Source organism: Stylophora pistillata, chromosome 1 (genome assembly GCF_964205215.1).
Source record: "Stylophora pistillata chromosome 1, jaStyPist1.2, whole genome shotgun sequence".
Lineage (NCBI taxonomy): Eukaryota > Metazoa > Cnidaria > Anthozoa > Scleractinia > Pocilloporidae > Stylophora > Stylophora pistillata.
Genome location: NC_142519.1, coordinates 14232598 through 14252806, shown reverse-complemented (window position 1 = coordinate 14252806; position 20209 = coordinate 14232598). Strand labels below are relative to the sequence as shown.

Below are 20209 nucleotides of genomic sequence, written 5' to 3'. Positions count from 1 at the left end.
CCACCGCCATGACATATATCGTTGTCGGTAAGAGTACAGACCACACTAAACCATTGTGAAATCGGTAAATCGCTCATGATTTTTTTCAAAGGTTGCAAGATAATCAGTATTAGGACTACAAAAATTTTATGTTAGTACAGTAATGTAATCTTCTTTCTTCGTTTTTTTTGTTTGCAGGTGGACAGCTCATATGGTGATGGAGATTGTAATGCTTCCTTGAGAAACTCTAACATTGCTGAGTGGCTCAATGTTGCAGCTATCATTTGTGGAATCATCCTATACATTGTTATTTTCACCCAATATTCAGCTAGCAACTAGACGTCTGTTATGTGGACGTACAAAACATGCAGAGGGGTATCGGAGAGCTCATTTGCCAAATCCCTTTTTTTCTTGATTGTGGAATTTTGGTCATTTAACATGTAACATGTACTCATCTGTTTGTCTAACGGAACTGTTTAGCAACATAATTTATAATTAGCATATTTTTCAATGATTTCCAATCAAATAGTTTTAGTCCCATTACACAACTTTAAAACCCTGTAGCCATTACATTTTACAGTTACCTTTTATAATTATGGCGTAGTTTTTACAGCTTGTTATTTGACAAGAATAAAATCTTATTCCATCAACTTACAATGTTAAAGGATTTAAGATTTTACAAAGATTGATTCACGTCTAGCATGCTGATGGATGGATGATTATCAACTTTTTGTATTTATCCTAAAGTATTTTTGTATTGATTTTAAAGTTTGAGAAAAAAAAAAGGCTAACGGGTGTTTCGTATATTTTATTATCTATAAACCTAACATGTCATGTCAACACTCAATAACCAAAAAGGTTCAACAATACTGAGGTGTGTGACCCTGGCTTTCGCAAAATGATGTCTAAGAAGTGGCATCTGGTCAGGTAAAACTGAATGCGTTAACTTGTCATTTTTGTGGAAAAAGAAAGAATTGAGGCCCGATGAGGATTCTGCACTTTTGTGAGGCCTTGTGATAGCCTGCAGGATTCTTAAAAGCTTTTTATTTAGCAAATTAGCTTCCTGGTCCGGAGTGGTCCACAGTAACTTTAAGGACCCAAAAAGCAGATTTATGTTAGCTTTTTCTCTTTCAGCATCAAGATTTTGAAAGTCTTGAAATTCTAACAAGAAAACTATCAGAAAACGAAACATGCAGAATAGAATTGTGAGCCATGAATTGTGAGTCATTCCTTGGAATTCGACTTTAAATCATTCGTTGGTGGCTGTTAAGACTTTAAAGGGAGCCTCCACTTTCATGAAAAATAGCGCTCAAAATTTTCCTTAATGTACCTCTAAATAGATCTGGCATGTAAAAAAATTGCCTTACTTAGCAATCTCATTATTTTATCTTTTTTCAAAGCAGGGTCTAACAACCACTTTCAATTTCCCGCGGCCGCCATCTGAAATGGTGTGCAATGCACTTTGGGCTGATGACGTGTGATGGTTGCTCGGTACACTCGTGGTGTAGTGTTTCACTCTTTTTGATACTACGTTTCTGTTGTATGAAGAATGTTTTAGTGAATATCGCAGAGCTTCTCCACCAGAACCAAAAAACTATTCTGACTCCCAACGCATTAAGCAAAACCTATCAATTTACGGAGCTCCTTAGAGGCCGGACCTAAAAATTGTTCAAAGTCCGTCCGTAATGTATTCACCATTCCCCTCGCAAACTGTCACTGAGCTATTTTCCCAGCTTTTGTTCACGTTCTGTTCACGCCTGACAGAAAACTGATTTAGTAATTATCTGCAATCGGATGCTTCCTTCTTGCTTAGGCGTTGTCTTGTTATTCGAGTCAGTCAGCCTTGATTTACTCAGCTAGGGTCATTTCGCATCAGTTTTGCACGCGCAGAGCCTCTCCACAACAAACTTCAATCGTTAGTTTCCTCACTGAAAGGTAAGAGTTACTGCTTCTATTAAGTCTTGTAAGGTTTTCAGCGAAAAAGTGGCCGCCTTGAAATTGAGCTGAGCAAGAACAGACTAAATATAAATGCTGCAGCATCTTATTCGCCTGATAAAGATCGTACAGTTTCCATCTATGCCTCTATCGTAGCTAGCAAATCTACTGAAGGAGTGATATATGATTTTACATTTCGAGCGAGAATTAAGCAAAACAAAACTTAAAAGAGAGAAATCGTTACGTATGTAGTTTCGAATTTAGATTAGATAAAGGATTCACCCGCATCGAATGTCAGATTCTTGGAAAACAAAATTGGGGTTTTGGTTAAACTGGATTTTTTAAAAGGTAATTACGTGCGCAAAAGACGGAAAGAGCCGCTAATTGTCTTCAAATTCAAGATAGTTTAGCATCAGATGAGCAGTGAGACCTGAAAAAAACCAGGCCTGTACGGGATTCGAACCACTGACCTCTGCGATACTAGTGCAGCGCTCTACCAATTTAGCTAACAAGCCAACTGGGAGCAGAATTTATGAACTTCATATATTCATAGTACAAATTAAGTTGTCTTCGTTTATTTTGCTTCTTAGATATATTTCCGAACCTTTTAACTTGATCCTATTTTGAGAGACAGCCGAACTCTTAAGTTCAGGTTTTTTGTTTCGATTCTGAGCAGAGTTCTTGTTGTACATTCATCGCGGGTTGGTGAAGTTGTTGCTGTCGTAAATGTCATCGTTACAATCGTAACTGGGTTGTTGCGAGAAAGAAAAAAAGGGCTTTATTTGTATCAGTTTTCCAAATTGAAAAATGGTTGCATTAGATGGGTATTAACGAAGAGAATTATTCGTCTACCTTGTTTAAAATGCAGGCAACTGATCGTTCACGTATTTCTGATTCCACGTATGTCTCGTTGCGTTCTTCTCGGAACTTCTTATGAACCTGCGTGTACTGTTGTCTTCGATTACTATTGTTCCTTGGAAACAACAGCTCCGAACTTTTTAACTCCAGTTTTGAGAGACTACATAACTCTTTAGTTCTGTGGTATTTGATATTCCCTTTCGAAAGGAGTAATAAATGTTACGTTAATTGATGAACGACGAAGTATTAACGGCGTATGTCCCCTGATGTAGTTTGTTTAAGTCGTTTCTGTTGTGGCTCGCGATCGACTCGTTTCAATCACATACGGCTTATTGTGAGGTGGGAGAAATTGTTTATATATTTGTGTTCAACTTAAGAAAATCATCGCAGCAGATAGGCAGTTTCGAGGTAAATTATCGATACATCTTGCTGTAAATGGAAGAGAATTGATCGATTAGAATTTCAAGTATTTCTCCCAACGCACTTCTCGGAATTTGCTTACCCTGTATACTGCGCAAAGATGTCTTATATCACTTTCATCGTTTCCAAGAAAGAAAATCTCCGAGCCTTTCTGCTCTCGTTTTGAGGGACAGAACTCTTTCCATGATTCTCTGGTAGCTTTCTCTCCTTTTAAAGAAGTGTAGTTAAAACCACACTGATTGACGAAGTATGAAATAATGGCTTGTGACGTACGATTTTGCTTGAAGTCGTTACTAATCATGTTAAGTCGCGTAGCTTCAATCGTATGCGGTTTGTTTGTTTTCAAAGAACAGTATGTACTTTAAGTTCAAACATTGCAACCTTCATCAAACGTGATTGCATTACGAGAAAAATCGTAAACCATTTTCCATTCCTTCATGTAAAGAACTGAGCCTACACATCTGAACTTCCTCATCTGCCAGTCTGCTTTTAACTTAAGTTAACCCTAACGGAACAACCAAGAAACGAGAGCAAACGTAAATGCAGTAGATAAAAGACGGCCTTCAATAAGTTGCATGTAAGTCGGAGCGCTTAGCATATCGCTGCGTCTGAGCAACTTCCCTGCTCCCAAGAATTTGAAAATGAGCCAATTGGTGGCCTCAAGGGCAAGTAACGTTTGATATAGTTTGTCAGCTCATAGGCTTAGTATTGTGAAAGTTATTCTCAGAATCAAACGAAGAGATGTCTCTACAGGTGCGAATTCGTAACAATCCTATGACATGTTTCACGAGCTTTGTAATCAGGATCAAATACTCGCACGCCAAACTCATTTGAGACTCGCCAAAGTATTTATACTCATTTAGTTTCAAAAGTACTCAACGTTTATTAGGCAAATTAACATACAGCAGTTAGAAAGCACATCCCTAACCGAATTGTAATAGTTTCACAAAGAGGAATAGAAACACTGAAGACTTGTTATTTCAAAATTAAAATTAAAACCGAGAAACATTGTTGAGATTTCACAACTTACTGTCAACAGTCCACTGGTCGCAGGAGACAGTTCAATCGCTAAACGATTCGAGGTTTCGAAAGTAGAACTACGCGCAAAATTAGCCATGCCTCGTGGATACTAGTACTGATGGCAATGGTACAAGTACACGTGCCTCCTTTTACTGCGGCCAGTCCACAGGCTCTCTTAAAGCTTAATAGAAACTGAACTTATTTTCAAGCTCTCGTGTTTGTCTTGTCTGACTGCGGGAACATTCCAGATCTTCTTTGATTCCAAGAAAGCGTGACTTTAGCAAAAGTTCGTCTCTGCGTCTGAATTCGAGGTAAAACTCCAATCAACATCGTTTCTCAGAATGCATTAATGTTGCGTTCTTTACGCAGAAATACATCTCTGCTTAACCTTTTCTAGATTAATGTGGTAAAATTACCAAGTCATACGACAGGCATATTGACAGCTTAGTAACTAAGAAGGTCATGACTAGGGCAACTTCGCTCGTCAATGTAAATTACTGCCCAAAATTTCAAATATATTATTCAATGGTATGACTCTTAAGAATTCCATAAGTAATAACCAGAAAAAGGCACACACACATCCATCTGTATTTATTGATATCGAGACATTATCTTACAGAAGGTTTCATCTTAAAAATAGTAACTCTATACTTCAACCGCTTTTCGTTACTTTATACGAGAATCGAACAGCTATAATTACAATATTTAAAAAAGTCTTCGTATCGTACACATTGAAGCGTTTCAAAAGTGCAAAGTACTTGGCCTCTGTAAAGCCATCGCGAGTCACACGAGCACAAAACTTTCTATGGAAATTTACAAGAACAAGAGCGAGATTTACGAATTAAATGTCCATATACGATCAACGAATTGGTAATCGAACAATTTAACTTTAAAAAATCTTAAGGTAACAAAATAGCTAAATTTACGAATACATATTCTGGAACCTGTGGACACAACGCCTTTGATTTCTTTGCGATAATGCGATTTGGAAAAACTTAAATAACGGACGAAATACAATTGAAAGTGGCCTTTATTAAGCGAATTAGAAATTAGAATTTTGAAGCATTTTTGTCTCTTAAGATATTCACAGTGGTTTTATCTCTTTCCTCTTGAGGTGAACTTGGTATCAATTGTCTGGGCCTAAATCACTGATTGACTTGAAACACAAGAAATGGTGAACACAGAGAAGAATCCAGAAGGTATTGTCATTGCAAATATTTAAAAAGGTGTAAAGATTGAAATTTTGGTAAAGGAAAATGATAAAATTGCAGGAGTAATTCCTTACCACATTATAACGAAAATACACTCCACGATGAGAAGTGTTTCACCGATCATATTTGTAATTTTTGCAGTGGTTTCCCCCCCACCCCCCTATACACCAGCCGGACAGCCTCCTGTCTCAGCTCAGCCAGGTCAACAACCTCAACCTGGTAGCCCCGCTCAACCTGGATATCCACCCCAGCCTGGTTACCCAGCCCAGCCTGGCTACGCAGCCCAGCCTGGTTACCCAGCCCAGCCTGGTTACATAGCCCAGCCTGGTTACCCAGCCCAGCCTGGTTATCCAGCACAGCCCGGGCAGTATCCACCTCAGCATGGGTATCCACCGCAGTCTGGTTACCCGCTGCCTCAGCCAGTTTACGCTCCACAGTCCGTCCAAAAAGTTCAGCAAAGTAACATTGAAATCAATATTGGCGCCCCGGTAAGTCCCTCTCGTGTTCATAGTATGTAATTTTTGACTGAATAGGAAGGTCAGAAAGGGGAGTCATTTGGCTCTCGATCATGACGCATGGACCGAGCGCAGTTGACGTCCATGTATCATGACCGAGAGGCAAATATTTTCCCGTCCGGCCTAAGCAACCTCAGTCAATACGCTTTTTATCTTATGGCGACTTAGTATTGAAAATGTTGAAAATTGTCTTTCAACTTACGCGATAGACAAGTGCGCAGGACAATACATTATAAAATAAAACTTTCCCTTATTTTTAGAGTCAGAATAAGAGCCCTTTAATTCATCGAAAAACGGAACTCTTTTCACTCTTTTCTATTTTCCTTTGAGTATTTGCAACAAAGCCGTGTGAGTGCAGGGCCGGACGTTTTCTTCCGGACTGGCTCACGTCAACCTGCCCGGCCCTACAAACGTCAGCTTTCACTATAGTTGTCTATGATTGCGTGCGCAGGGCCGCACGGGCTATATGATAATAGAGAGATTTAGCACCGCGATTACGTGAAACGTGAACGGCAGGAGTATCCACGTGACCACGATTTTCCCGCCATTTTTTCACGTTTGCCAGTTGCACTTTACCGTTTCTCCATGAAAGTAAGGTGTTTCGCGTTTGCCGGGTAAGTGAGATTTTCCTCACTTTTTTCTCAAGGAGTAGAAGTTAATTACTGGAAAAATGTACCAAAACTATTCCCTGTGAGTCATACAAGGGCAGATGAAGTTATGATGTTGAAAATCCTTAAAATGCCTTCAGCAGACAGCTGCAAGAACTCATGCTGACTCATAAGACGTCTTCCAGTCCATTCTGAAGTGACGTGCACTCACGCGAAGCTGAAGCAGGAAGGTTCGCTATTTCACGTAAAACAAGCAAGCACCACAGCTGGTGTTCGCATTTCACGCTAAATCTCTCTAAGTAACTGTTCCTTTGACATTATTTGCTAATTTGGCTGTGTAACTAGCATATCACGTGTCTTCCCTCCTCAAGGCTGAGCTTTCCCTGTCATTTAGAGGACGTTAACTGACTTCTTTATTCTTGTACAGGCAACCCAGACTGTCGTCGTGGCGGCCAATCCTCGTCCTCCAAATCACATGTGCTTGTCTGTGTTCGACTTCCTTTGCTGCGCATGGCCCATAGGACTGGCTGCTGTTGTGTTTTCTTGCATGGTAAGACGGAACTTAAACAATATGTTTGAAAATCCTTCCCATGAGGAATGAAAAACAACTGAGGTCTTGTTGGTCTAGAAATGTACTCCACCTTGCAAAAGTCGGTCCGTAGTGCTGTATACGATCACAAACGAGTTTCGATATGAATAACGTAAATTTGTTGCGAACTGACTAGGCTACGCCTCTTGAGTGCGCAAAATTCTGTCCTTTGTGATGACAAAGACCGTTGTCGATAAGAGTACAGGCTATGCTATACAACTGTGGATTTCAATCAATGAATTTTAATATATGAAAATCACATAGGTGTACTGCGGATTCATGAAATGTATGAAAACGATCCTCGCAGTAATGAACCCTGCTTATGCAATAGTGGAAATAAGGCCAATCGGTTTGTTAGCTTAGTTGACAGAGCACTGCACCGGTTAAATAATTTTAATTAACAGTAAGCTTCTATTGCGGTCACCCTCGAGTTTTTCTCATCCATATTGTAATGTACTTCGAAAAGCTAAAGGGAATATAAACTTCTTTCCTTACGCGAGAAAAAAAGGCAAATCGTGCGAGTTTATTCTAATTCCAAAAAAAAAACAACAACAACAATAACAAAAAACAAATCAAAACAAAAAAAAAACAGAAAGTTGCTATTTTTAATTACTTCTTGCTGCTCAACGATTGAAACTCTCACCCACGTCACCTTTGTCAACTCTATCTGAGGTAACAGCATACCATGAGGATCGGTGATTGTAGCTTAGCAAGAGCAAGAATACTCATTAGCAGATCGATGAAAGTGTAATGTGATCTTTTATGTTCACGCCATTCACAAAAGATCTGCCATCCAGTAAGAGAGCGTTTTTGACCTTTCGATCACTTGGTAGGTCATCTCCTTGGAAACGTTGTCGGGAGTTGCTTTATAATGAAATACATTTTGTGGCGCGAAAGCTCATGGATTCGAGAATTTTAGGGAGCCTTATCAAATAGTTTTCTAATTGTCAACTCTCCATAAACCTACAAAGGCCCCATATCCGGACATATATATTTTCTGTTGGACAATCAGATTCCATCACGTGATCGCCATTTAGCTCATAGCTTTTAACTATTCTTTATGACCTCTCCAGTTTTGAACTGACGGTTGGAAGAATCCCTCTTTGAGAACCTCCTCACCGTCTGATATAAAAGCGGCCTCGGAAAGCTACAGATAACACAAAGTGAAATATGTACTTTTTACCAATCGTCCCTTGAAAATATGTTTGGACGGGATCAAAATGGCTCGGGATCGCTGGAAATACTCCAAAAAAGTTATGTATTCTGATTAAAAGTCGCTTATCCCGATAATTTGCATGCTCTGTTCATGATTCTCACGGCCTGGGAACGGCGAGAAATTAGAGAAATCGATGGCCAAAGTACTGAAACGTTACCGTGATAATACAATGGCCGTAAAATAATTCATTGATATCAAGATGCCGAAAAAAAACACTCTTAGTCTTGCTCAGAACATTAATCATGAGGCCTGAAATAACTGGTGTACAGAACGGGAGAAATGAGTGACAACTGCGCAAGAGAGAGAGAGAGAGAGAGAGAGAGAGAGAGAGAGAGAGAGAGAGAGAGAGAGAGAGGGAGTGATCGTGATGCAAATATATTTTAGATAAGAACTGTTATCTGATATTTACAATACGTTATCGTATCGTATCTGGCTTACATTTGTTACGACAACTTGAGTTGAGTTGCCAAACTCAAGAAATTGATTTCTGTGCGTCATTTCTACATTGGAAGAAGGACTTTCTGTCTGATCTACAAGACCAGAATTAACCTGCAGGTTGAATGATGATTTGCGTCGAATAATACATCCTAACAAGGGTGAAGATCTCCCGCAGCAGATCGAGCGTGTAACCTGCATGAGACCTCTTCTATACTCTTTGTGTATTGCAAAATAGACACACGGGTTCATGGCACTGTTGGCGTGTCCGACAAAGAGGCAGTAGAACGATACGGTTTCTGGAATTTGGCATACTAGGTATTTCTTGCTGTAAAACAGAAGTAGAAAGATAACGTGATAAGGAAGCCAGCTCACTGCAAAGAGACATACGATAACAATTAGCATCCTGACAAGTTTCTTTCTAGCGGCCGAATGGGGTCGAACATGACGTAAGTGACGTTGTCCGGGGATTTGCCGATTCCAAACTTTGATTGTTATGCCAGAGTACAACACCGTTATAACGATAAGGGGTAAAACATAAAGTAATGAAAAATGTGTGATAGTGTAACTCCGGCCGGGGGGGTCTGATTCTGAGAACAACAGCGGAGTCCACTCTTCGTAGCATAGAAACTCCCCTTCGTATTCCGATAATTGGTTGACATAAAGGAGAGGTGAACACATCACGATGGAAATGATCCAAATCGGAATGACAATAGATCGTGCTTTATGGTTTAAAGTAGCTCTTTTTAAAGGAAACATGACCACCATAAACCTGTCGATGGAAATAGCTGTCAAAGTCAGGACAGAGCAAGCGATGGATACATCTTGGCTGTAGCCCACTACTTTGCAGATCACCATTCCTGTCAATCCACCAAACATTATCGCGTTGCTACCTGTTATTTGAACCTGCAGTTTGTAAGGCATGTGAAAGACTGTAATGAGGATATCTGCCATAGCCATGTTTACGATCAAGTAGTGTGTCAAATTTCGCATTCGAGGATTCTTTCGCACGGTCCAGATAACGACAATGTTGCCAAATAAAGAAATGACCATGGCAATCGAATAAAGTGTTGCCTGAACGAAACGCTTCTGCGAGGTGTTAATTTCTTCTTCCGCTGAACATTCTGGAAAAGGGTAGCCGTCGTCTGGGCCTGACTGATTATTCATGGAATTCTTTAGCAAGCTGTCTTTACTCATGGAGGTCCCTGTGGTGCATACGTCTCAATAAAACCAAGACCTGAAATAAAAATCACATGTTTCGTCGTAGCTCCTAAGGGCAAGGGCACTTTGAGAATACCTACTAGATCTTGACAGGAAAAGCTTCCACGACCTGTTTTAATCATTAAATTTTTAGCAATGACCAGTAAATTGTCCAAGGAAATGACAGAATTGTGTACCTACTGTTACACAAATGTCGTTTAAGACATTTTAATTTTTCTTTCGCTCAGCTTTCAGTTTCCGCTTTGCAATGGTAAGCAGATAATTTCACAAGAACGGCGAAGAAATATGCGCGAAGAAAGCGCGCCACAGGAAAGCTATGAAGAATACAACGTGCCATTTCAGAAATCGGTATTCATACGGAAGAATCGGAAACGTTTAGAGTCATATTATCAACTGCGCATAAATCTGTCATTTTACATATTCATTCGATTTACCATACCAAAAGTGTTTATTTAAAATGTCGGTTCGAGTCGACCGAAGACAGTCAAGAGCACAGTTTTTTTTCAAAGGGGAAGGAAAAAACGTAGGTGTTTAAAATATTTCTTTATTTATCCGTGAGATAAAATTAAAGAAGCTTTACAATATGTTTTGATATCGAGGCTTACCCACTTCTCTTCTATTAACGTGCGAACTTTTAAACACAGCTATTGAAACCTAAAGAAGGCGAGTTTTAAATTAGGCCACGTCGCATTTAGAATTATATTGAAATGTCTCTGCGGATTTGATAAATTACAGTGTCGTATACCAATACAGTAAGAATGGTTCATTAGTTTAGAAATTTATTGGAAGTAGGCAGGTGATGCGACCGCTTTAGAAAACTGATTATAGACGCTGTTGATAATGAAAGTTCTGCCAATTTCGCCGAGCTTAACTGCCTGTTCGTTGCTTACTTTTATTTTTTTTTTCTTAGAAAATATCGATGTCGAAATCAAAGGAATCGAGTTCGTGATTTACCAGTTCGGAAATCAACCGAAAAAATTCAGTGAGTTCGAACAGCTCGGACAAAACCGTCAAAAAGTGTTATTATTCAATGAGGCGGTTCTTTTCAGGTGAAGTAATAATAACAACTAAGAGAGACCTTTGATTAAAAAATGTTGCTAGACTACACACACCAGCTTCAAAGGACGAAAATTGATCGTTCAAACTTGAGAGTCGTGGTCTTAAAGCAGTTTCAATTTGTTTTCGCTCTAAAATAAGGCAAACCGAGCCGATTGGGAAAATTTAGAGAAAGACAGGATACTATGCGAAGAGTGTAGCCGAGGAGCCAGAATGATTAAAAGTGTCTATAATACGGAGAGAAGAACAATGTGCGAAGTAGAATGATTTTTGAGGGAGTAGAATGATTTTTGGAGGAATAGAAAATTTTAATGAAAATTGAAATCTGAGGTCGTGATGTAGCTTCGTTTTTAAGTTTCAAAGCCACAAAGTTTTGCGATTGATTGAAAATGATAATCACAGTGGCCTTAACAATAGATTTCAAAATACGTCAACTGCATCGAATGCGTCAATTGCGCGAAGTGGCTAGAAATTAACTAAAATGGGATACACTTTTGTTGTAGGTATTCAAGCACAAGAATATTTTGAGAGCTCGATCCCAAAACTAAATCCTCAAAGGAAATTCTTTCCTATTGACGGTATCAATTCCTTAATGCAATTGATTTGTTTCCCAAAACTACTGCTGCCTAAAAAGGGTCCTGTTATGATCAATCTCGATTGACACAAAATAATCCATTATCTTTCCTCACCTGTAGTCCTAGCTACTTTGCGAATAACTCAAACATAAGAGGCGACTTACAACTTCACCACCAATTCTTCGCCTTCAGTTGATGATGTTGCATGATGATTTTTTCTCGTGAGAATGTAATTCTACACCGCTGATTTTAGAATGAGAAAACTTCTAGTTGCTTCAGCTGACGTGAACAGCTAAGTGCAAGTGAGTAGTTGTAAAAACAAGAACGCCGACAGTACAAACACGACACTCCTCTGTTTACTCACTTAACTAGCAACTAATAAAGCAACCAGGTGCAAAATATAATTAAGACCGTCCACATGTCTCTCTTAAAGAGGGGCTGTGACTTATTCAGTGTCCCTGTTCCCTGAAATTGGTTTTTCTTTCTTTCGAACAACCGGCATTTGTAATTAATGGAGAAAAAGTAAGTTTCGATTTTCACCCCAAATCGTCGGTTATTCGTTTCTAGGACCCCATGTTTTTATTTTCCTTTTTTTTTTTTTTGTTATTTTTCTTTTTACGAAAGAGTTTGGCTTTAGTTATTCGATTCGCTTCTTTCAATCTGTCATCATCTCACAATAGTCTGGAAATTGAAACCGATATTCTTGGCTCCTTTTTTGACTTAAGGGGTTGTTAGTAAAACGAGTTACGGCGTAACGAGTAACGGCGTAACGGCGCAACGAGAAACCGCGTAACGGGATTTTTTTTGATGTTATTACTTTTTTTTGAATTTTTTTAAATGTTATTATTATTTATTAATTCTATTATTATTATTATTATTATTATTATTATTATTATTATTATTAAATGTGAACATCAGTATTCGCGATTGGCAAGGTTGTCCCGGCCTTTGGCCAAGGTTACCGCATTTCCAGAGACACTAGAAAGTGCGGGCGCACTTGCTCACGCTTACATGAGGTCGGTCATAGAGAAGAACGATGATGGTAAGCTTTGGACTTTCATTTTCAGTCAGTTAGTTTCCTTTCTTGCTCTTCGATCTTTTCAGTCACAATTTGTTTAGTGTAGCTGCAGGTTTCAGTAATTGAGTAGTTTTTGCGTCCGGCGCGCTATTTTTCAATTCTAACAACTTGCGTTTACGATTTTCCGAATAAATCATTTTCCTTGGGGAGAGAAGGCTTTCTGGTAAGTAAAAGTTGAATACTTAATTTGATGGTACATAACATTTTCTATTAAAATGTAGCTCACCTCTAACGCTTATTAATAGTGGTAACTATAGAAGAGCATTTAAAATCGCTTTGATTGTAGCGATGACGATAAAAACTTTTTAATGTGGATACTAAGCTTATATCTGCTGGTTCCATGTGGCTGTCAAATTCAATTCACGGTTGTAGTTAAGGTTTTATGGTAAGATGTAGATTCAATGCTTCCTTTGTGTAGATGCAGATGTCAAGGACAGCAGACTCACTTCTGGGGTAAGATTTTCCGTTTAATGTTGTTGATATGCGTATCTGAATGCCTGTTATTCGAAAATTTATCAAACGCAATTGCAAAGTTTATGTCACGCAACGCCTCAATGCAGACTGACCGGAATAACCTATTGCAGAAACGTTAAAAAAATAGCAAAAAAAAAAAAAAAAAAAGAAAAAGAAAAAAGAAAAAAAAAAGAAAAATAACATTAAAAGAAATCCCATTACGCGGTTTCTCGTTACGCCGTTACGCCGTCACCCGTTACACCGTACGCGTTTTACTAACAACCCCGTGAATTGAATTTGACAGCCACATGGAATCAGCAGATAAGCTTACTGATCCACATTAAAAATACTTTTTTATCGCCATCGCTACAATCAAAGCGATTTTAAAGGCTCTTCAAAGCCTCAGAGAAATGTACAGGCGACACTGGCTTAGTCTTAGCGATATTTGTATGCAGTATTTACACACTTCGCGATCAGGGCCCAGTGTTCGAAGGGTAGATAACGATGCAATGAATAAATCACTGTACAGCGGATAAGTTGAACCAAACATACTGCGCTATCCACCGGATAGAGATTTATCTGGTGGATAGCATTATCCGACCTTCGAACAACCGGGGCCAGGACGCCCTAATTCATCTACGTTTAATGAACCATTGACTGGAATTCAGTCTCAAAGGATGGTACTAAGGGATCGACTTGACAATATTTCTCGGAGGAGAGCAGAATTTTTGGGAGGATCACATGGTTTCAGGGGAATGGAGTGAAAAGCAGTCCTCCCCACCCCTCCCCAGAAGACAAATAATAACTGGCCCTCAGTAGCGGAAAAAGATCGCCCACCATCTGTTTCTTATGTACAATTTGAACAAACTCACGCGGATTCGTTCTCCATATCTACAATCTCCATTCTGAGCATCTAGATCTAAATCCTATTTCAAGGATATCATAGGTGTTCACAAATACCTAGCAGTCTAGCTGAATAAAACGTTATACTTAAGTTAACATTTGCTGAGGTTATCAGATCAAAAGTGGACGAGTGCCACTTGAAAACTGTTACAGATCAACCTGACAACGCCACTGTTGTAGCTTCTACAAATCACAGCATGCCTTATGCTGTATACTGGCTGGAAATGTTCATTCAAAGGAGAAAAGTAAAGATTAGAAGATATTAAGGTGACCTTAGATAGCAGAACACCTGTTGTCCCGTTCTACCGCTATTAATTGTTCTCCACATCTGTAAACTACACTTTGTAATCAAGTAATCAAGTAGAATCAGTAGAATGAAGATTCTGTTTATCGACCTGAGGTTACAATTTTCGGTATTCCTTAGTGATTTGGAGTTGTTTTAAAAACTTAAATTCTTCAAGTTGACAGCAATTTACGTAGTCATGAATTAAGCTACACATCTTTCCATTTAAACAATGATATACAATTCTGAATGCGTTTGTTCAGATCCCAGTGGTCCAATAGGCTGTATTTTAGTACTATATGATCTGTTTTTTTTATTTGACGAGACCGTATTTCTTACTTTGAGAGATGAATCTCCATGCTGTCTGATCTAACACTTGCAGATTTGTCACCTAATAATATAATAATAATAATAATAATAATATAGTTTATTTCGGACCAGTTGCAGCCTAAGGCTGAATTACTGGTACAGTTTTAAAAATATACACACTGGAAACCTAAATAAATAAATAAATACACACAATACTTTACACAGGTTGATACTTAACGGTAACGAAATTTTTAAAACGCTCAGTTCTGACAAGTGTGCGGTGAGAAGATTTGCCTGATCGCAGACACATTTGCGTTAAGCTGTGAAGTACCCGCTAATAAATATGGCACGTCTCTTTAACTTTGAATCAGCTTCGGGGAATCGCATCCAATAATTCAGATTGTTTGAGGCCTTCTCTTTGATAGATGTAACTTGGATTTATTTTGTTCAACGTTATTTCCCCTTAAAAGTATCTATTCCTTTAATGTATTGTTGTCATGGATTTACTCAATGCTACTCAAGGCTTGATTTTCTCTGTTCCCCTTTATTGGACTGCTTCAGTTAACATCACTCATTTCCATATGATGCATGATCCTCGCAGTAGATAGCGCTATTTAAGCAATAGCGAAAATCAGACCTGAAAAAAACCAGGCCTGTACGGGATTCGAACCACTGACCTCTGCGATACTAGTGCAGCGCTCTACCAATTGAGCTAAGAAGCCAACTGGGAGCAGGCTGTTAAGTTGATTCGTAATAAACCCGTGAAAGTGATAAATTAAATACAATGAAATATATGAAGTTCATATATTTCATGCGTACATCATTGTATTTCATCACTCATTTCAGAAGGCAGTCCATCACTAAGTCTCACTTTAAACGATAAAGCACTGACCATACCTGGATCTTCAGGTTTGCTGAGCTTTTGTAGGTTTAGAGCTGTTACACCTTTACGAAGTCCACAACAAATAGATAAAAATCTCGCAACAACAACCTTGAACTCCTTTCTGTACTCGGAATGAAAAGCAATGTAGATGATTGGATTCATCATGCTGTTTGCATACCCAAGTAATTGTCCCCCAAACCACAAAAACTCAGGGGGACAAATGTCCCGCATGAAATACCCAATGAACAGGGCAACGTGTTGCGGAAGCCAGCATAGTGCAAACGCCACGACACTGGTGACAAGCATTTTTATTACCTGTGCTGTCATCCGTGTTCGCCTCTGGGAATTGCCAAATGAGGAGGCTTTTGCACTCGCTTGGCGCCTCCACAAGCTAACTGCAATGATTATGTAAAGTACCAAGATGACAGTGAGTGGGCATGCGTACATCAATAGGAAGAAAATAATCTGAAACACTCGGTTAGCTTTTGTTGTATCAAGTGGAGACCAGTCCTCGATGCAGTAGAACAATCCGTCGCCATAATAATCTACAGCTTTCACATTGAAGAAAAAAGGGATCGTGATGAGAAAGGAACAAAACCAGATGGATACCAACATCGCTTTGGCACGTGGGAGTGTTATGAATCTTTTGAACGGAAATATGATGGAGCAGAATCTCTCGATTGAAATTACCGTTAAAGTGAGAATAGAGCAGGCAACGGATAGGTTCAATATAACAATGCTCCCAATACAGTAAACTTGGCCAGCAACGCCACCGAAAGTTTCATCACTTCCAGTCACTTCAATTTTGAGCAACTCAGTCATGTTGAAGACTGTTATCAAAAGATCTGCGACTGTCAAGTTGACAATTAGGTAATGCGTCACAGAGTGCAACTTGATGTTTTTCCTAACGACGCACAGGACAAAAATGTTTCCCACAAGTGAGCAAATCAACACCAGCAGGACACTTCCTGCTCGGATTGTTTGTTGTAAGAGGGAAACGCTCGGATACCCACATGACAAAGCTCCTTCTTCCTCATATGTTGCGTTATTCATGTTGTTGTTCATCTTGAGTTTTTTTTATCTATCCAAAGAAGATCAGAATTTGAATAAAAAGAGATGAAGTGAATCAGCGGTTGTAGCGATATCCCCTTTGTCCTTGGTTATATAGCGTATTATTATATTACAGTAGGTGATATCCTTTCGATTTTTCCCTTGAATATTGAATATCCCATTTGCTCCTTCGTCAATTTTTTTTTTCCTGAGACAAGACGGCTGCTTTCGCAGTAATCAGCCTAATGCACTTTTACTTTAACTACATAAACTGGGCTTTATGGATTCAGCTGCAGAAAAAAATTAAAATCGATCCTCGATTCTTTGCTTTGTTTTCATAAGCAGTTTCCGTCGTTATTTTTATTATCTTTATTCGTTTGTTTCAGAACAAATCACCCAGTTTCTTCTTCGGTAAATATCAATTGTACCGCTTCGCACCTAAATAAGTTGCACCATTGTTGGCTTTCTAACGTTATTGAGATGATTATTTTTCTTTTCTACGCACTTTCCTGTTCCTCGATTGGTCCACCAATTGTTTTATTTGTAAAGGCTGATATCTTGTGTTTTTTTATTTTACCCCAGAGAATATCTTAATGAGGCTTTACTTTGCGTTGTACTAAAAAAGGCACAACTACCAAATAGATAAGCTTTTCCAAATTCCAACTCGCTGTACTCCTCAAAAATCCATGACGCAAACATTTCAGATAGCTAAACTACTTAAACTAAAAAAAAAAAAAACAAAAAAAAAAAAAAACAAGAATTAAAATTACAGTAAAACGCTAAATTAAAAAACTTTCCGAGTAGCTATTACAGCATTTCCTTATAGGACTGCAGCTGAGTTTATCGAAAAATTTTAAATCATAGCAGATCACAGCCCTCGATGTTCTAACGAGGACTCTGAAAGGTAAATGTTTTCATCGTCTTCGTTTGCCCTAAAAAATGTAGATCTTGACCATTTGCTCTATCTACAGTTTATCCCTAGCCAGCTAAAAGAAAAGTAATTGAAATTCAACTCCACAAACATACTGAAGATGTAAGTTTTCTAACCGGTAAACTTAATTATGTCCCCTGTACTCTCCTTCGTTAACTAAAATAATTAGGTCAAAACAGAAGTGAGCTCATAAACTTTAAATCTAGTCAAAAGATGCTTGAATAAAATAAATTTTACCCATTTCTGTCGCTCCTTGATTATCGCTGGATTCAATGGTACCGATTCATTTGCTTGCCACTCGCTAAGGAACACTCCGAGATGACATGGGCTGTCAGTTTTTGTCTTAAATTGTGGCATTTATTGTCTGATCACCCCTTTCAACCTCTTTCCCAAATGTATGCAAGGAAAGTACATCAAGTGAAAAGCGGTCAGCTTACTTAGAGAAGCTCGAAATAAAGATTGTAGGGATCTATTCTACAAAAAAAGACATAATCCTCGGAAGATCGTATAATTGTTTGACACTGTTTTGGTATCTTTAGGAAACAATTGTACCGAGGGCTTACGAGATTTATTAAGGATGAAAACTTCGATGTACAGGATGATAATATTATCATGCGACTTCAATCTTTACGTAGTTAAGTCAACTCTGCAAAAATCACCACTGAATTTTACAAAAAATTGTGAGTTGATTCGACAATTTGTTGTAAGACCTTGTGTTTCAAAATTGCATTTTCTATTTTCCTAAGGAGAAACGGAAGAAAATTAGGGTATTTTCGTGTTAGTAGTCTTTATTTAAAGAATGTTTTGACACTATTCAGCATTAGGAGAGAATCTGTTGTCAAGCACTCATTCATCGAATACAGCTGAGAATAAGAAAACATTTTGAAAATATTTATTTGCTTTTAAAACGTCTTTTTGGAGCATAATGAGCATAATCCTCATTTTCTTGGATAACGTCCAAGATAATTTGAAGCGATTCTTCTCAAAGGCTCATTTTGATGATATTACACAAAAACGCTAATGCTACTTACAAAGAGATGAAAATAAATATATTTTTGAACAAAGTTGACCGGAAAATCGAAACTAAGAAATATTAGATTTCAAGAAAAATTTATACCGGCTGCAAAGAGTCGCTCATAGCTTGACAATTTTTACACGGGCTTATTAAGCTTCCCAACGTTTCAGCGGGTAGAAGAAGATTTTTAAATTTAGAAAATAGATACGTTTGCAGGGCTGAGTGTGTATGCTATAAGGACGTCTTTCTGAGATGAAAATTTAAAATCAGCATTTTTACATAATTATTTAGCTCTTTGAAGCATACTTTTAGTCCCTGCGAAAATAATTTAACGTTTTACATTTCAGTCGCCAAACTGAGGCCATTAAATAACTGATTGTGTTCATTTCTACGACTTCCATGGAAAGAAAATATTGAAATTATTAACTAAGCAAACGACTTAAATATTTGCGACTTTACCGCGATGTTCGAACCTTTTTGTTCCTCTGATATCCTTCTAGTTTACACCCTGTTACCATCGACGGCTTATTTGAAACTCGGAGTACTTGCGTAGAGCACCCTTGTTGGGATATCATTTACTGAAAATGAGCTGCTGTTTTTGATGAACAATGTTTATAGCTAGCTTAAGAAGAACTTATTAGAATCACAGGTAAGATATTGAATTTCTTGCCAGTCAAATGTAAAATAGCGCTATCATTATGATAGCGCTATTGTTGGCGGCCGAAGAACTCGAATAGAGTTTGTCATCGATGATTAGACATTATCTAAAGATCAGATAGGCTAGTTCAGTCTGCAATAGATTTTTTTGGGCTATGTTGTGTCGCCTCTCAGCAAAAACAAGTGTTACATTGAAACCCATGATGTTTAAGTCACTCCTACGAAGCGAGGTACACATGTTGCCGATGTAATTTAAAAACAACTTCGGCCTTCATTCGTGACTCAATCCCAAGAAAATGAAGAAACACATTAAATTCTAAAATAACTCATACTTAGTGCCAAATTACATAGTAATTGGTTTAAGGTCGATGAACCAATTCTGGATAGCCAATCGTTTATCATGTTTAAATTTGAGAGATACCACTCAAGTTGTTCTGTGGCACATGAGTGTCAATGGACTACTTCTCAGAAAAAAGTATTTTAACTTTGCTCAATTACTGTGCAAAGGATTCTACAATTTTCATCCTCTTTTCCATTACAGTCTATAACGTCTTTGGAAAAAACAGTCAAGAGTGTCAATTTTAATGTCAGCGGAAATTTAATGTCGACAGAGCTTTTTTGTGACCTTTGAATTTGCACTTTTGTTCAGCATTTTGGCGAGCTTTCTTGTCTTTCGGGACTATTTTTGTAACCTCTCTATGACCACCATATGGTTCAAATATAAATATCTTCGATCTTTCACAGCCACTTCCTTTCTTTTTTATTTCCTCCATAACCAACTAGGGAATTTTATCGGTCCTGTTCCAATTTCTTGAAAGGCCACGACAGCTCCGCTGCAACTCCATCTCTCTCGTGTAAATTATGTTTTATTTTGCTATGATTATAATTATCATTGGTATTATTCCTATCCTTTTGATCATTTCGACACTGATTTTAACCTTACACCCGATACGGAATAAAGGTCTATGAATTATTATTCAAATTCTACTGGTTTATGGGCGGAATCCCT

General features: G+C 38.3%; 2 protein-coding genes and 1 pseudogene across 2 annotated transcripts; 1 reads left to right on the top strand and 2 right to left on the bottom strand.

Moving 5' to 3' along the window:
* The first annotated feature begins 1738 nt into the window (after positions 1–1738).
* LOC111324342 (uncharacterized) lies at positions 1739–7147 on the top strand. The gene is made up of 4 exons (XM_088730035.1): positions 1739–1914; positions 5327–5411; positions 5565–5911; positions 6974–7147. The coding sequence occupies exons 2-4, from the start codon at positions 5384–5386 to the stop codon at positions 7145–7147; spliced, it is 549 nt and encodes a 182-aa protein (XP_088586161.1). The 5' UTR covers positions 1739–1914; positions 5327–5383.
* On the bottom strand, positions 7092–12768 carry LOC111324345 (RYamide receptor-like). Its single transcript, XM_022927891.2, has 2 exons — positions 11753–12768; positions 7092–10023 (listed from the first exon to the last, which is right to left on the bottom strand). The coding sequence occupies exon 2, from the start codon at positions 9981–9983 to the stop codon at positions 8757–8759; it is 1227 nt and encodes a 408-aa protein (XP_022783626.1). The 5' UTR covers positions 9984–10023; positions 11753–12768; the 3' UTR covers positions 7092–8756.
* Positions 12769–14060: 1292 nt separating this feature from the next.
* On the bottom strand, positions 14061–18245 carry LOC111324292 (substance-K receptor-like; annotated as a pseudogene).
* Positions 18246–20209: the final 1964 nt, after the last annotated feature.

Excerpts from the sequence above, each read along its gene's own strand:
- LOC111324342 (XM_088730035.1), top strand. The coding sequence starts at position 5,384 with ATGGTGAACACAGAGAAGAATCCAGAAG. Across the intron at positions 5,412-5,564 it reads CACAGAGAAGAATCCAGAAG|TGGTTTCCCCCCCACCCCCC; the intron begins GTATTGTCATTG and ends TAATTTTTGCAG. Across the intron at positions 5,912-6,973 it reads AAATCAATATTGGCGCCCCG|GCAACCCAGACTGTCGTCGT; the intron begins GTAAGTCCCTCT and ends ATTCTTGTACAG.
- LOC111324345 (XM_022927891.2), bottom strand. The coding sequence starts at position 9,983 with ATGAGTAAAGACAGCTTGCTAAAGAATTCCATGAATAATCAGTCAGGC.